This window comes from Psittacula echo (assembly GCF_963264785.1).
Source record: "Psittacula echo genome assembly, chromosome: 7".
NCBI classification, from domain to species: Eukaryota; Metazoa; Chordata; class Aves; order Psittaciformes; family Psittacidae; genus Psittacula; species Psittacula echo.
The window spans coordinates 61,173,309-61,190,582 of NC_137740.1; the positions used below are offsets into that span (position 1 = coordinate 61,173,309).

General features: G+C 41.0%; 1 protein-coding gene across 5 annotated transcripts; it reads left to right on the forward strand.

Moving 5' to 3' along the window:
- IWS1 (interacts with SUPT6H, CTD assembly factor 1) lies at window positions 1-16,512 on the forward strand. 5 transcript variants are annotated; one of them, XM_080623409.1, is made up of 15 exons: window positions 1-197; window positions 764-879; window positions 6,377-7,088; window positions 7,725-7,923; window positions 8,166-8,223; window positions 8,535-8,635; window positions 9,387-9,537; window positions 10,217-10,299; window positions 10,585-10,714; window positions 11,902-12,019; window positions 12,769-12,880; window positions 13,077-13,133; window positions 13,329-13,440; window positions 14,013-14,173; window positions 15,944-16,081. In XM_080623409.1, exons 1-14 carry the CDS (start codon window positions 164-166, stop codon window positions 14,139-14,141), a joined length of 2,112 nt encoding a protein of 703 aa, XP_080479535.1. In that variant the 5' UTR covers window positions 1-163; the 3' UTR covers window positions 14,142-14,173; window positions 15,944-16,081. The 5 variants fall into 5 exon arrangements, with proteins under 5 accessions (XP_080479535.1, XP_080479534.1, XP_080479536.1 ...); XM_080623408.1 differs by lacking the exon at window positions 14,013-14,173 and having other exon boundaries at window positions 15,944-16,512; XM_080623410.1 differs by lacking the exon at window positions 14,013-14,173 and having other exon boundaries at window positions 15,950-16,512.
- Window positions 16,513-17,274: the final 762 nt, after the last annotated feature.

A 17,274-nucleotide genomic window follows, 5' to 3' on the forward strand; every position in this document is an offset into this window, starting at 1 on the left:
CCGGCCGTTCGGCGGAGAGGCGCCATCTTGGGCCTGTGGCTCGGCGAGCGGTGGAAGGCGGCTGAAGGCGGCGGCGGGTCCTAGCGGCGAGCGCTGCGCTGGGGGCTTCGCCCCACCGCCAGCCCGCGGGGCCGAGGCGGGGAGGCTGGGCCCGCGGCCCGCCATGGAGAGCGAGTACTACGGCGGGGACCAGTCAGGTAGCGGTGCGGGAGCGTCTTCCGCGGGAGAGACGCCCGGGGCGCTGGGCCCTGGGAGGGAGGGTGCTGTGCACGGCGAGCACCGCGGGGATATCCGCCTGCCCCGGCTGTCGCTGCCGTTTGCGCTCACCGTGGTGTGGCGTTAGAGGTGGCGGAGCCGTGCCCGGTACCCCGGCTCGGCGGCCGCCCCACGGAGGATGCGGCGGACCGGGCCGCTTCCGCCCCGGCGGTAGTGTGCAGTTGGCTTTGGAGGGGCCGGGTGACATCGGGGTGCCGGGACCGCTGTCGTAATCGCACCACAGCCTTGGTATTAGTTCGGTGTTTTGGTCAGTCGCTGCTGGCGTGCGTGTTCTGAGTGGTTTTGTGATATTTTGAGGGGGACTTCTGTGGTAGGTTTGTGCCAAACCTTCCCAGTAAATAGCCTCTATTTCCGTGTATTAGAGAACAAGAGACTGATAGAACCAGAGTCTGACTGTAGCGCTGCCTGTTCATCATCACTGGGAGTGTTCTTTTAAACACTGAAAGATGTCACTGAGGTTTATTTTTCTTTTTTAACTTCGGAGTAGATGATGGTGGAGCTACTCCAGTGCAAGACGAACGAGATTCAGGATCTGATGTGGAAGAGGAAGCAAATGAGCAGCATTCTGCATCTGAGAATGGAAGTGTAGGGCACCATTCAGAGGTACTGCTGGAACTTTGTCTAGATGAAGATTTTCCTTTTATAAATTAATTTCTTGTTGTTGTTGTTTAAAGAGGCATTTTCTCCTAATTAAGACTTATGTGTTTATTCAGTTGTTCTTAAGGGTCCTGTCTGACAGAAGTTAACCTCCATGAAGAAATGCGTCATGTAGTCTCTTGGCCAAGATGTAGGATGGAGTCTTTTTATTTTTCTTTTCGATTGCTGTAATAGCATTCACTGTGTTGTTTCATATTGTTATATTCAGTTGCAAGAAGATTAACTTTTTGGGTTTGAAATTCTAAGCAATGGTTTATGAGCTGTATGAGGATGCGTTCAGCCTGGAGAAGAGAAGGCTGCGTGGAGACCTCATAGCAGCCTTCCGGGACCTGAAGGGGGCCTATGAGGATGCTGGGGAGGGACTCTTCATCAGGGACTGTAGTGACAGGACAAGGGGTAACGGGTTCAAACTTAAACAGGGAAAGTTTAGATTAGATATGAGGAGGAAATTCTTTACTGTAAGGGTGGTGAGGCACTAGAATGGGTTGCCCAGGGAAGTTGTGAATGCTCCATCCCTGGTGGTGTTCAGGGCCAGGTTGGACAGAGCCTTGGGTGGCATGGTTTAGTGTGAGGTGCCCCTGCCCATGGCAGGGGGATTGGAACTTGGTGATCTTAAGGTCCTTTCTGACCCAAACCATTCTATGATTGAGTGTAAAGCAGGTTTGGAGGTCCTTTTTTTTTAAAGGTGGAAGAAATTGATTTGGTGGGAGGCAGCATTTCTTCTTGTGACAATCAGGATTTTGGTGTGAGAGAAAATGTTTTTCAGCATGGGAGGAACAACTGTCTTTCAAATGGATTTAGTAATCCTGTTTTAATGGAAAAAGGCAATGAGTGCATGGAGAATTATGTTGCTGCTTCAGTAGTATTAAGCTTTTTCTGTTGTGTATGAAAACTTGGTCATTGTTCTTTACTTTTCTCTACTCCTCTGGGATTTTAATTTTACTTACTATGGCAGAGTAGCTGGAAATCTGATCTGAAGACCAGGGAGCTGACTGTTACTTTCATCTTCAGCATGTCTTTTTCAGATTTAAGTAAGCAGAAAGTACCTGTTACCAGTTTTAAATGATCTTCTTGATGTGCCTGCATTATTTTAAGGACTTCATTCTGTGATGGCTGTTGACTATTTCTATGGAGATAAAATACTCCAGAGATGCTATAAAAAAATGTCATATAATCAGAATAAAACCCCAAACTAAAATACCTTTCTATCCAATAGTAAATGTGAGCCTTCAAACCTTAGTGCTTTATTTCATTCAGTTTTGATCATAAGCATTTGAGTATTTTGGTTTATTATGAAGTCTTACATACTTAATTTTCCCTACATCAAATTCAAAATGCAGTAATGTGGAGCAGCTGTCACTGAAATGAGTAGCTTTCAGTGATTTATCATCCTATTTACCCTAAATATTCTCTCATCCTCTTATTTCCTTCATCTTTAGGAATATGTGGGAGGAATGACACTCAAAGGTAGTAAAACCTTTGAGACAGCCTAATCAGTTAAGTCTATTTAATTACTATTTCGTCTCTAATTTAGAACTGGGATGTAAAGAACTGAAGTTTTAAACTTTCGAACTTTTTTTTCAGGTTCTTAACTTTAAAGAAAAAGGGAATCCTGAGGAATTACTTATGTAGGTCTCAGGTATGTGGGTTTTTCTTTTCCACAATTCTTTTCTGGCTTTCCTTCCCCCAATCCCACTTTTATCTATAAATGTTTTTCTTGATGTCCTTACCAGTTCTGCTTTAGACAAATAGAATTAGATAACACGTAGGTTTAGTACAGTAATGAATATGAAATCATGTTTACAGTGTTTCTACAAGTCAGGCTCATACGGAAATCTTTAATGACTTAGAACCTTATGCTTTCACCAAGTCGTTGCTGTCTTCATGAATTAAGTTATGGTTTGACTGTGACTGTTAAGAAACCTACATTTATGAAAACAAGATAAACTTGCTGATCTGCCTGTGGTGGTTATGTATGCCTTTAGTTTAACAATTAGCATTCATGAGGTTGTAGCGGATGGGTCAGTTCTGTTCAACTTCGTAAAGTGTCAAAGTAGTACCTCTTTAAAGTGGCTGCATGTTGATCATATAAACTACTTGCTAACTGAAATTTTTGTTTAGAAAAGTAACACTGTAAATTTGATTTTTATGTTCTTGACTTTATACTGTACTAAAGCCTCATGTTATAGAATTCTTTCAGTTAAAAAAATAAAAGGACATCTCAATTAAAATGTTTATAGATAAAGAGGAGGAAGAAAAGAAAGCAAAGGAATTAGAGAAAAATGCAGTAGCAATTACCTGAGACCTACTTATTTTTTGGGGATGTCTGATCTTTTATTTTAATTAAGTATTTGGAAAACTAGAAAACTGCAAAATGACATCCTTGAGTTCTTTGAGAGCATCTTTTTAGAGACGAACTAGTAAAAAAATAAGGGGCGTAAGACTATCCTGCAGAATTTAAGTCCTCTTACTGTAAAGTTGCATGTACTTTTTATATCAAGGAAATTCCAAAACCTTCAGAGCTTCATTAATTGTATTCAGAAGACCTTTGCACTGATGACTGTGGACAGGACCTGTCTGTTCTGTATAGGCTCTGAGCAAGTCAGCTCTGCTTTAGAAGGTGCTCAGTTACGTTTATGTGCTGAGTCTGAGGTAGTGTGTGTCACCTTTCTGGAGGGTGCACTGACTTGATCAATATAACTGTGCTTTTTGGGTTAGCTCTGGTTGAGCTTTCCATACTTGGGACTAGAGTAGATGGTGCTTTCTGCCAAGTCTGTGTAGGGGCACCTGTATCATCTAAGTAGTTCTTCTATAGGTGATTGTATCACAGCAGAGTTCAGCTGCTGCAACCACTGGGATTCTGTGGTGCAGAGCAGTGTGTAATCACAGTGTGAGCTTATTAGGATGCATGCCTGCTCTCCATCCTCAACCATCTTCGTTCTCAGGGGTGGTTGTCAGTTTGCAGTAACAGATTAGAGATCGTGTTGTGAACTGCTTCAGTAATAATGTTGTATTATTGTAATGACTTCTTTATGAAGCATTTTGCATTGGAATTTCCTAATTTAGTAATACATTTTGCATAGGAGGATATATAACCTGCAGCCACTCTTCTGACCTTAGGAGCATTTAAGAATCATTATGAGTTCCAGTTATTGTTTTAGTTTTGTTTACCTGTTTGTTGAAGACTTTCTGGACTGGCAGTCTGGAAGGTGATGAGCCTTATGGTTTAAACAAGAGTATTTGTGTTGTTTTCCTTGGTTTCGTTTAGTTAAATCCCTTAGTACTGCTGACATAATTATCAGCATTAGCCATCTGAAATCAAGACATGACAGACCAACCCACCAAAAATTATATGGTAGGAGAATAAGGATTAAAGAATTCATGTTATTATAAATATAACTTTCAGTGTAGACTTCTGCATTTCAGTACTTCTCAATGACCTGACCTGTAAAACTGCTGTCAAATCTGTTGCCTGTTTTCTTTGCAACTGCACTTTTCTTTAAATAACACAGTCAGAGAAAATACATCACATACACATGTGGTTAGTTTATGTGAGAGGTACTGGGCAGCAGAGGGCCATTGCATTAATATTTTGGTAAGGAAAAAGTAAATCTCATAACAAGCTGAGAGCAGATGAGTGTGTGTGTGTGGCCATCCTCAGTTCTGTAATTCCTTAGTCTTCAATTCTTTACAATTTCACATTCAGGCTTTAACAGAACCATGTTTCCTTTCTGTAAGAAGAATGAGAAATACTGAATAGTAGCACCAGCATGATTTAAAATACTAACATTACTTTAGAGACAGGGGCAAGCAGTAGAGAGAACTTGCTCAGATTGTCACAGCAGCTGTTTTGTAGCCAGCATTAAGTAACACAGAAATAGTGAAGCTGTATTTGAAGTGCATGTTTTAAATTCTGTAGTCTGTATTTTTTCCCATTGTGCAATAACTTTTCTGTTCGTGATTTTGCGCTTCTTTAGAAGTTACTACTTTATTGAGTGCCAACCAAGGGAATAAATGCCTAAGGTCCAAAATGTTAAAAAGCCATGTTATTTAACACTTAATGTAATTCTGGAGGGAGTAGTTCTAAAAGCAATTGAAATTTATTTTGTTTAAAATCTCTTCTTAATCATACCTTTTAAAGATCAATAGTATTACTTGTTGTAGGCTGGATACACCTGCATTATTTTGTATGGCTCTGACAATAGAAAATATAAGTAGCTTGTCCATCTTTCCAAGGAAATTAAATTGCTGACAAAAAAGACTGAGAAGCTCCAGGGCATGCAGGTCTTTAAGTAGCTCCTAGGACAGTAAATACTCAGTTTGCAAATATGCTAGTGGAAGGAGTCTATAACTGAAACAAAATCACCCCTGAGGAAAGCCTGATTGAAGAGTGGAGTTGAGCATGTAGAAAGGAAGTTTCTTTTACAGTATTGTTCTTTTCAGTTGCAAGTGGGATTATTGTGACTGTGAGAGGTGTACTGAGTTAATGAAACAAGTGTTCCGAGAGTCAAAATATGTTTTCTCAGGTAGATGCAATTGAGATCTTATTTTTTTCTTCCCCACATAGAAATTAGATGTTGCAGGAAAAATAAAACAAGACATTGTCAATAATGATATTGACAGGTGGCTTGTGGAAGATTTTTCCAGGAATGGAATGTTGGCTTAGTATTTTTTTTGTGTAGTAAAAGACTTACAGGATTGCGTTTAAATTGTGGAGTTTTAAGACTGCTGTGTTTGTGCATAGGTTATCTCAGGTGTCTGAACAGGCACAGGAGCTAGCAGCTTAATGGGGAGAAACATTGAATCTGTTCTTTCTGTCTTTGAAACAGCATTGAAACACAAAACTAGTTAACAGTTAACCTCTGGAAGGTCTGACTAAAAGTGTTCTTTTTTTGGTAGGCTTTTGATCTTGACACTTTCTTAAATAAGTTTCCTTGTCAAAGAAGGAAAGGACGCAAGCTCTTTTGAGCTTCACTTGGAAAGCAATACGTGTGCAGTTTCAGTAAAATGTAATTTGTACAAAATCGTCCATTTTGAGATCTAAAATGACAAGTGGGACATCCTGTTTCTTGCCTCATTATGGGGGATTTGGACTAAACAACTTCGAAGGCCTGACTTTTTAAAATAAAAGCACTAGGCATTTACCCTCGAGGAACTGGATTCTTCGTAGACACGTTTGCCTGAGTGTTCTTTAAATTCTGTTAACCATTCTCAACATATGCTTGAGCTGCAGAGTGGACAGCCTAACTGATTTTTCTTGATCTGAAGTATTAGACAGTGCTTTGATGCAAATTGTCTCATGATTATTTCCGTGTAGAAAATACCTTACTTTGTAGTACCTTGGGTAATGAAATTGGAGGAAGGACAAGCAAAAATTCAGAACGTTTTTTGTATACAGAAGGTTTTTTTTGCTTAGTTGCCTGAGATTATTTTTCTCTTTCAGAATGAGCACAGTGATGGAGAAGACGATGGGCGAATGGGAGAGCCACATATGACAGACTCTGAAAATGAAGATATCCCGAGGCAAAAAGACAGTGACTCAGATAACGAAGAGCCTCCAAATCACAATGTAAGTGATTCGGACAATGAAGCAGCTCATGGAGGGAAAGACAGTGATTCTGACACTGAGGACCGTCCAAATCGGCATATAAGTGACTCTGAAAATGAAGATGCCTTAAATCATCGAGCAAGTGACTCTGAAAATGGAGAGCCTCCCAGGGATCACAGTAGTGACTTTGAAAATGAGGAATCACACAAGCAGCCGGCCAGCGACTCGGACAGCGAGGAGCTGCAGAAGCAGCCAGCCAGTGACTCGGAGAGCGAGGAGCTCCACAAGCAGCAGGCCAGTGATTCAGAGAGTGAGGAGCTCCGCAAACAGCCGGCTAGTGATTCGGAGAGCGAGGATGTTTCCAGACACAAACAAGAAATAGAATCGGAGGATAGTGATGCGGAGGACAGGAAGGAGGAGGTGCAGAATGATTCTCATCATTCAGATAACGAACACATAAGGGAAGGATTTCAGGGCTCTGACAGTGAAGAGGAAGCTCCTAAGAGACGAAAAATATCTGACAGCGATGAAGAAGAGAAAGAGGAGGAGAAGACGGTGAAGAGGAAAACCGCTATCCTTTCTGACAGTGAGGATGATGAGAAAACACGTAAGGAACTATAGTGTGAAAATAGAAATGTGATGTGACAAGTAGCATGTTAGAGGTAAATCATTGGTTTTATGTGAAGAAAGCATTTAAGATTAATATAGATTTATATAAATAGATAAACCATAAAGGAAACTTGGGGTTAGAGCATGGCTTCATTTGTAGAGGCTATTGTTCTAACTGCATTTCTGTGTGAATGTGTATCTAATGCTTTTGAGTAGTTAAGTAGGTCTAACAGAAGTAAGGCTGCAGTGATCTTGCTTTGTACTGGCATCTGTTGATCATTTCTGTTAGTTGTTTCTCTACTGTGTTAGAGACTCTACTCTTTCTCTAGTAATCTTTTCCTGTGTTTTTTAGGTACGTTTGGTTTGGGTTTGTTTTCCATTCATATAGTGGGGATGAGAGTCAGTTTTGAAATGACAAGTTTTTGTGGATAGGTGTGGTATATAGAAACTGCAGTTACTGATGAAATGAAACATTTTAGAATGGATATGTTTGTTAAGAGATGGCAATGCTTTTGTGTTGGAATGCTGATGAGCTTCCTTCTTGTCCAAATCAAATTTGAGAGAATAGTTTTGGAGAGTACCAGTTGTCACCTCTGTTCCTAGAACATGTAGTAATGATCCTTTCTGTTGGCAGCTGCAAAAAAAGTACGAATCCTTTCTGATGTTGAAGAATCAGATAGTGATGCTGCTTCAGAGAAATCTGACAAAAGGAAGAAAAATATTATATCAGATAGTGAGGAAGAAGAAGAAGAAGAAAGAAAAGAGAATGCTGGGAAGAAAAAAGAGGAGAAAGATCTATTTGGCAGTGACAGTGAATCTGGAAATGAACAAGAGTAAGTGCTTCTGGGGATATGAATTCCTTCAGGGTTGCAGATAGTAAGACTGATTGTGAATGGAGAATGGATGAATCCCAACCTGAGAATGATTGTCCACCCTCATTGGTTGTGTCAAGAGGAATGTCAGTAGTAGGTGGTAGAATGAAAGGTGGATCTCCACACAGTCATCAGAAATGTTGCAGAAAATGCACATCTTATGTTGCAGTCTAAATAGATAAATGTTGCTGTTACCTTCACAGGAACCTGATTGCAGATATTTTTGGAGAATCTGGTGATGAGGAAGAAGAGGAATTTACAGTAAGTGTTACTGTAGATGTCTTGTGTTCACTTGCTAGACCTAATCTTCATGAGAATGTGTATGCTGTATCGCAAGAGCAGCTTTGTACCTGCTGGACTCAATGAGGTAGTCATTGGGTTAAATAACATTTACAAATGTTATGTTTGGAGAGTTATTGTTGTGAAAGTCACAGGTGGAATGAGGAAGCCTGTGTTCCTCTTCTAGATCTTCTGCATGCTTGTCTGAAGCTTTTTGAGTATTGGTGTCAGGGTGCCTGACTAGATGCTCAGTCTTAATCTATACGCTGATTTTCACTGTCTTTACCCATCAGGGTTTTAACCAGGAAGATTTGGAGGAAGAAAAGGGTGATGCAGACATGAAGGAAACAGCAGATGAATCAGACTCTGATGATAACATCAAAAGAGGGAAGCAGTGAGTCAATATGTTATGTACTCCTTTGCTAGTAACAAATGCAAGATTTTAGTGAAAGGTTTCTTTCAAAGGCTGGCTAGACTTTGTGGTTTAGAAAGGCATGGGTCTATGTTTCTACATAAAGTGTGTTCTCAGAAACTATGTCAGAAGGTTCTCTCTCAACTAGTAGTTTGGTCACTTGACAGTCCAAAGCAGGTTACCTATGCTGCTGCTTCAGAGAACAGTATTTGATGGTTGACATCAAAACCTGAGTGAAATTAATGCCTAATCAAACAAGCATCTAATTCTACTTCTGACAGTACAACATTGGAGTCAAGCGTGTTTCTCTGCTGGTGTAAGGGGTAAGGTATGGCAAGACTTGCCATCAGCGTGTCTCCTGTTTTCCTTTCCGTCTGTTTCAGTAGCATCAGTGCAGTGTATTGCAGGTGTAGGAAAGCAAAATCCCTGTCAGCTTCAGTGACAGCTTTGGCACATTTTGAACCCTGGATATTACATGTATGCATGTCATTCGCTATTTCATCCAGGTCTTGCAGACTTCTGAGGGCATCTTGGAGCCACTGAAGCCGTTTGCTAGTTTCCCAGTTTGTATACCGAGGATAACTAATTATCTTTCAGGGACATTGAGACATAATGCTTTCAGATTCATTGGAGAAGTTTTGAAAAGTTGGCTACAGAAGTACAACATTATTTCTTACAAAGACAGAAAGATCAACCCTTTTCTGACCATCGGCAAACTCTTCTTGCATTTCAGTATGGACTTCATGTCAGATTTTGACATGATGCTGCAGCGAAAGAAGAGTATGAGTGGCAAGCGTAGACGAAATCGTGATGGTGGAACTTTCATTAGCGATGCGGATGATGTAGTCAGTGCTATGATTGTGAAGATGAATGAAGCTGCTGAGGTGAGTTATCTAGGCTCCAAAGACACCGCAAAATCCAGTTCCATTCTACAGGAAATCTGTTGATTGTAATGGGTCTCTGGTAGGGGAACCGAAGTACTGGACAGATAGTGACATTATGTCCTTGGATGATAGTCACTTTGAAACCCAGACTTTGTTTTAGCACATGATGCACGCTTGTGTGCTTTCGTGTTACGTGCACCATGCTTCATGGTAAACCTCTGCGTTATCCAATTACATTCTTAGCTGAAGTGAATAGATATTTTCTTGCATCGCAGTGTTCTGGTTAGCTGTTTTTCTGTTGTTCAGGTTAGACTTTTACTAACCAAGTTTCTAGGTTATTTGTGCATAGCTAGCGTGGAGGACTTGTCCAGTTTACTGCAATCAACCTAAATTGTGAACTAAGGGAAAAAAGAGAAATAATTAATTTTAAAGAGAATCTCCAAATATGATGTTTTTAAGGAGAATGTTGACTAAGGTGGGGACCCTTTTTTAAGCAGGAGTCTTAATATAATGTGTTTTGGGGCTGTGGGAAGTTGGAGCAGGCCACAAAGTTAGTGCAGTCGTGCTGAAGTTGCACTTCTCATTTAATGGGCTAATCTCTTTCCTGTAAATAATTAACTATGAGAGTTGCTGATTTCTTCTTTCGATTAACTTCTGCTGATTCTTTAACTCCTCACAGGAGGATCGACAGCTGAATACACAAAAGAAACCAGCACTAAAGAAATTAACTTTGCTACCAACTGTAGTTATGCATCTTAAAAAGTGAGTTGTCATTCTCCCAGTTAATTATCGTCTTGGGGAATATTGGGAATTTGGTAGAATTCAGGGAGTGACACTGCGGTTGTACTAAGCATGCAGTGAAACATTTCTGTTTCTCAGTAAATGCTGCAGTGAGGTGGCCTCAAAAACCTAAAATTCTGTGTAATTTTACCTGTTAATTTAACATGAAACAAACTCAAGGGCACAGTCGTGCTGAAGGAACATCACATCTTAAGAGTTTGATGTGTTACATGACTTTCTGGCTTCTCTTTATTTGAAATTTCCTAGGCAGGACCTCAAAGAAACTTTCATCGATAGTGGTGTTATGTCTGCCATCAAAGAGTGGCTTTCTCCCCTTCCAGACCGAAGTCTGCCAGCATTAAAGATACGAGAGGAGCTTCTGAAGATCCTGCAAGAGGTTTGAAACTGACTTTTAACCATACTTCTTTTGTGGCTTCTCCATGATGTTACAGTTGTGTGCTTTAGGAAAATACTTGCTGATCCTAAAGGTCTTTTCCAACCTAGCTGGTTCTGTGATTCTATGATAAATGTACTGTAGCTGCTACCAGTGTATTGTGCAGGGAAATACACAAGGAAGCAAACTGCAAAATAGATGTTTCTTTAAAAGTTGCATCATTTTAATGGGTGTGAGATTGTAGACGTGCTGTCTAGCACAAAACAAGATTTGACTAGGCCCAATAAAAATTTGACTAGGCAACTTCAGGCACCTAATGGTTGTTACGGAAATGTTACCCATGTTCACCACAATGCAAATAGCTCTGCTACCAGCAGGCCAGAAGACATTTCTGAGAGTCTCAGGTGAGCTACCCACATTAAGTTCCCTGCCCTCTCTTGGGGGGTAACGTGCTATGGCATTTTTAGTTTCTTGATATGTTCTCGGTGCTCATTCATTGTGGTGGGTCATTTGAATTTGTCTTTTTTGTGTTCATAAAATAAGCGTGGCATAGTCTTAATAGTGAAGTAGAAACGAAATGTTCCTTGCAACACCACTAACTGGCTTTATGTGACTGATGCTCTAGAAATACATTTCTCCTTGCTAGGAATTTGCAGGAGTTCTGCCTGAGTTTAGATTATTTGGCCCTCCCTGTTTCAGGTTTATATGTACAGTTTAGTGAACAATCATTTGCTGTCCCTGAGTTTTATTCTCTCGTGGTCGGTTCTGTTCTCTGGCTTCTTAAAGTGTGCAGTGCACTAGAAAGCCCATCATACTCAGTGTAGACTTTTAGCCTTTGTAGCTAAGCTGCTTGCTTGAATGCTTTTTCCATGTAAGTTTTTATCTTTATTAAATGCTGTGTCTTTATAAAAGTGCTTTGAAGGCCGTAACTGAATTTTTGTGTAATATAAGCAAAAGAGCATTTGGAGCAAGTAATTCTGGAAACCTACTTGATTTTATGTATAAAGCCCAGTAATGTTATGGCAAATTTCTTGGGTTTTGTGTTTGGTTCTTTAACCCATTCCTAGTGAAAAATGCTGGCTTTTTCAAGCTTATTGTGAAGGTGGCTTTTAGTCTGTGTTTGCAAAGTGCAACGACACCATTAATGTTCAGACATAATTTCTTGCTGTTTTCTGACTTTTATCTTGCAGCTGCCCAGTGTGAGCCAAGAGACCCTGAAGCACAGTGGCATTGGACGAGCTGTGATGTACCTCTACAAACACCCCAAAGAGTCGAGACCTAACAAGGATATGGCAGGGAAGCTAATCAGTATGTAAACCTCCCTTTGCCTTGTATCATGATTTTATTTCTGCATCAGTCTTTCTGTTGCATGGGTTTTGTTACCATCTGTAGTAAAACTAATTCTGCAATACAAGAGTCTCACTAATCTGTTTCATTGCTTTGTTTGTAGGGCTCTTAACAAATGCTGTTACATTAAATTCTGCACGCCCTTTTTTCCCCGTTTGTTTCGTTCTTGTTTTGAACCAGAGGATGGCATTTATTTTGTCCAGGCTCTCTCTTGGCTAGTTCTCCAAACCTCATGTAGGAGCTAGAAAAGTACGAAGGTGCTGCCAGAAGACTTTTTGTTCTTATAGACTTCAGAGAGATATTGGGTGACAGAAAGGTTACTTCTTGAACAGCTGTAGTGCATGTGTAGTGCATCCTGTCCTGAAGGACTGCAAACTGAATATAAACTTGTGTTCTTCAGGAACTATTTTGCATATTTCTAAAATAGCGTTTGCTGTGGCGTGCAGGGGTTCCTGACACTTCAGGATTCTCAGTGCTCGGATAGATTCTTAAAGAGCAGGCAACAGCAGGAGAATTTATAGATGAAGGCTCTTTCTTACTGTCCACATGGCTGGATATCACTGAAATATTAAGGGCTCAGCAATCAGTATTTGTTAGAAAGGAAGCATAAATACTTGCCATAAACTTTGAAAGCTGTACTTGGGCACCAGAGTGGCTTGGAGGTAAACTTTGGTGGCCTAGTGTTTAACAAGTTTTATTCTTTTTAATAGATGAATGGTCTCGACCCATCTTTGGCCTTACCTCAAACTACAAAGGCATGACAAGAGAAGAGAGGGAGCAGAGAGATTTGGAGCAGATGCCACAGCGAAGGAGGTTGAGCAGGTAGGAGTAGCAGGCAGAAACATGAAATCCTTTCTGCCTAAGATTCTATCAAGAAAATCAAAGCGGTGTGTAAATACTGGGGAAATAAAAGGATAACAAGTTTCGACCCCTGTCTTTTTTTCTACCACACTTAACTGTCTTTTTAAATCACTGTTTTTCTTTATGTATAAATGCCTATAAAATACTTTTCTTGCAGCTCTGGTGGTCAGACTCCCCGCAGGGACCTGGAAAAAGTGCTCACTGGAGAGGAAAAGTAGGTTTTATTTATTTGTTTGTTTGTTTGTTTATTGTTAAAAGAGAAGTATTTTGGTGGTACTTATCTGCAGTTTGTTTTGAGGCTTTAGAGACACTGCTTGTGTGTTGTGTTTCAGAGGTAGAACTTGCTGTATTGCTCGTAATTCTTCCCATGTAAGATTTGTTTCTTTAACACTCGCATCTTTTTCTGCAGGGCTCTTAGACCCGGTGATCCCGGGTTCTGTGCCCGTGCAAGGGTGCCAATGCCCTCCAACAAGGACTATGTCGTCAGGCCAAAGTGGAATGTGGAGATGGAGTCCTCCAGGGTAAGCATTGGCACTCTCCTTGTCACTCTGTGCCTAAGCTGTCTCTGACTAAGCCTGGGAATCTGTCATCTTACTGCCATGGTTACTGTACAGTTCAGTAGTTGTTTTAAGTGCCTCTTCTGAGTAGTAAGTCCTGCTATCAAGTGGGCTGTTTTCAGCTCACCAGATACCCACGTGAAAGTGTCTTTGATTCTCTAACCAAAAAGAGATTTTCATGTTGGCACTTCTAGAGTTTCTCTCTAGCGTGAGAATCTGATTACAGGACTCTGGTTTTAGAGCAGTTTGAACTAAAGCTTCAGTTTTGTGTCGCCGATATTTTGATACCTCTCCCAGTTTTTGTATCATGTTCTTCCGATGATATTCCCTTTTGGGAAAGCTTTGAGGTTTTGGTAAACATTAACAGATTCAGTAGAGGCCTTTGCTTTGCTTTATTTGGTTCATCCGTCTACCTTGTACGGTTTAATTTCAAAGGGGAGTACATGGTAGAACACACATAAATGGAAGAAGTAATAATTACTGTGCTTTCTGCTGTTCTCTCTCCTTTTGTGCATTAATTGAGATATTGTTTCTAGCCCGGGACTATTAAGAGAGGTATTAGTCGCTTGGAAAAGCACAAGAGACGGTTTGCTGAACAGAAACGACTCAGCAAAGTGCATCGGGCCATCAAGTTCAGCATTGAAGGCAACAGGATGCCCCTGTAGCCATGACACTCTGCCTTCCCCAAGTTTGAGAGGTATCCCTCAAGGGAGGTGTGAACAGTGCATGTGCTTCAGCTGTTGGCAGTTTGCACATACAGGAAAGGAGTGTGTACACCCTAACTCATTAAACTTGGAAACTCTCCATGTATTCTCTTATGTCTGTACTGTGACCTAAAAGGTAACCTGTACAGGAAAAAGTAGGCTGCAGCACAAAACATCTGCCATGATGCCTGCCTCGACAGCTTCACGGTGACCAAATGACAGGTGATCAGTGAAAATACCTGTACTCCAAAGTAGCTTTGCACTACGTGTGGTTTTGAGTGCTGTTGTGACATAATTAGGTTCTCCAGGTTCACCTGAACTGACACACAGGAATTTTGGCCTTTAGCATAGCACCTCACATCACTGCATACCGATATCTGTGGCTGATGTCTGTGGGCCCAAAGTAAGGTATTTTTCACATCTGCTCTTTCAAGGAAGTTGAATGATGTGAGGTTTTAGAAGAGTTTTGCAGGAGGCAGAGTGAGACATCTCTGCAGAGCAGGGGAAGAACAATCCCTGCTATGAATGCAGCGTGGAGGGAAACAGATCAATGGCGTGCATCCATGCGGGAATTGTTTTGACAGTTTCTGGTCTGCGTTTCAGTTCTGTGAGCAGGGCTGCCACAGAACTGATAGTGACAGGAAGAGGTTAGCACAAAGTTGAATGTAAGCTTCATACTTGTTTAAAAAAATAGATAATTTCTTTAAAATCACTGTGACATTCCAGGTATAATTTCAATGAGTAGTGAACAGTTTTAGGAATATGGTTTATTTAAAATGAGTATGTCAGGTGCACACCTTCCTCAGTGATGGGAGTAAGAGGTTTGGTTTCTAATAGATGGTTTTTGTCAGATATTAAATAGCATGTTTTGGATATTTGTGTTTCTCACAAACTTAAAAGGTGTGTGACATTTTCATCACTTACTGTTTCCATTGCCTAGTTAGGGGAAATTGCTTTCTAGGAAGTAATGGCTGTGGTTTGGAAAGTCCTTTGCTGTTTGTCTTCCGTGGCATTTCTTTATAGAATCACTGTATTTAATCTGTGAAAAATAACAGCTTTGTCATCTCAGTTCCTCATTTGCAGTTCAAATAGAGGGATAAAATGCAATAACTCTTCTAATGGCTTGTGTGGTCAGCTTAGGCATTCCTTTTGCTTCCCCCAAACCTCGTTTTTCCCAAGAATTTCCTGCTTTATAAGTACTAATAAGCAACCTTTAAAATCAGTTGTAGTTTGGAATCGATAGGTCAAATCAGTCTGCTTTAATTAAAGTGCATTCATGCCTAAAAATCTCTCTCCGACCCCCAGAAACCTGTAGGTGAGGTACTGCGGTGCAGCCTGTTTCTGACACTGAGCTCCAGCTGACAGAGATACAAAACTGTTCCAAACCGTATATTCACCTGGCATGTGAACAACTAACAAAACAAACATGGTTATTAATCCCTGTAATGTATATGAAAGCTTTCCTGTGTGATGTTTTTGTGGCAGGGGGTTGGAATGAGATGGCCTTTAAGGTCCCTTCCAACCCAAACCGATCTGTGATTCTATGATACATGCAGCCTGTAAACTGGGGGAACGTTTTCTCCGCTTTGTGGGGAGGAGATGTGTGAAGGCACGCAGAACCGTTTGGAACCAATGGCTTCACCCGCTCCCTCCTGCAGGTTTAGCCTCGCATGCTTCACTTCACTCCTCTTGAACCTCTGGGATGTCTGCTTTTTTTCAGTGGTAATTACTAGTTTTTATTATTTAATGATATATTTTTTAAGTTCCAGGGGACCTCTAAGAAAGGGGTGAGTCGACTGGACAAACAGATGCGGAAATTCACAGATATCAGGAAAAAAAGCAGATCGGCCCATGCAGTGAAAATCAGCATTGAGGGCAATAAGATGCCATTGTGACCCTTCACAGAATACCCTATGACCTCTGCTGTAAGACAATGCACCCACAGACTCTCTGGAGACCTTTAAATTTTTTAACAGCTTGTTTGGGGTTTTTTTTTGGATTTTTTTTTAGTGAATCTTTAAATTGGTTCAGGTTCTGGTATAAGATGATGTCCAAGGACTGTGAATATGGGGACTTCTTTCTCCTGATTGTATTTAAACTTGCTCTATTGTGTCCTTTGTACAGATCCTGTATTTGTTGTATTGCAACACTTGAGACAATAAAACATCTTCTGTTGGTTTTTTTTTTGGGGGGGGGTACTCTCAGTTGATGGATCGCTCAAGGGAATGTATTTGCAGACCACCGTGGAAAAGCTGATAATTGTTAATTTTCTGGTTACCACTGTCTGTGTCCTCTTTATTCAGAGCTTTATTAATCAGTTGGTCTGACCCTGTGTCTTGTTTCTGATAAGCTGTACTGACTATCTTCTATTCAGTGGGTTTTGTTGTTCATGAAAGCGTAATGGAAGGCTCAAGAGAAGATGAGCAGAGCTGGAAGACAACTGCACCTGCTCTTTCCAGGTATGCATATGATACAGGAACTGACCTCAGGTGTGTGGTTTTAGGATGCTAAGAGTTTCAAGGGTTTGGGTTTGGTGTCGTGTTGCTGCACTCTCCCCCCAGACTTTATTGTTGGTAGTTCTGGTGCTGTGGGCCACTCTTAAATCCGAAGAGGTGTTGCCTTGAAGTACTGGCCCTGGTGGTCATGTGAAGGCTTTAATTACAGTTTCTTGCCATCAGAATTAATAGCCTGGCATCACCTGTTCTCTGGAGGCAAACAAAAAACACCATAAACCCTAAACAATGTCACTAAGGGCCACATCTACATGGTTTTTAAACACTTCCATGGACAGTGGTTCCACCACTTTCCTGGGCAGCCCGTTCCATTCACCAAGCTTTTGAGTGTGCAGCTTAACCCTCTTACAATAGGTCACACACACTGTCTTTCAGACTTCCCAGATTCCACTGAAGCCAAGTGTGGACAACATCAACCTCATGCTTTCCAAGTGATGAGGGTTCAGGTGTAAGGAAAGCAGGTATCTCTTACCATGCATGACCACATCCTGCCCTCATCAGGGCATGCTGCCCTACCAGCAGCTGCAGGACACAGCTAGCACAAACACCTTGCATTGGCGTCTCTTACGTTATAGTAATTC

Bases quoted from the DNA above. Each gene is read 5' to 3' on its own strand.
- IWS1 (XM_080623408.1), top strand. From the start codon at position 164: ATGGAGAGCGAGTACTACGGCGGGGACCAGTCAG. The intron at 7,924-8,165 runs GTAAGTGCTTCT...TTACCTTCACAG, and splicing joins GAATCTGGAAATGAACAAGA to GAACCTGATTGCAGATATTT. The intron at 10,300-10,584 runs GTGAGTTGTCAT...GAAATTTCCTAG, and splicing joins GTAGTTATGCATCTTAAAAA to GCAGGACCTCAAAGAAACTT.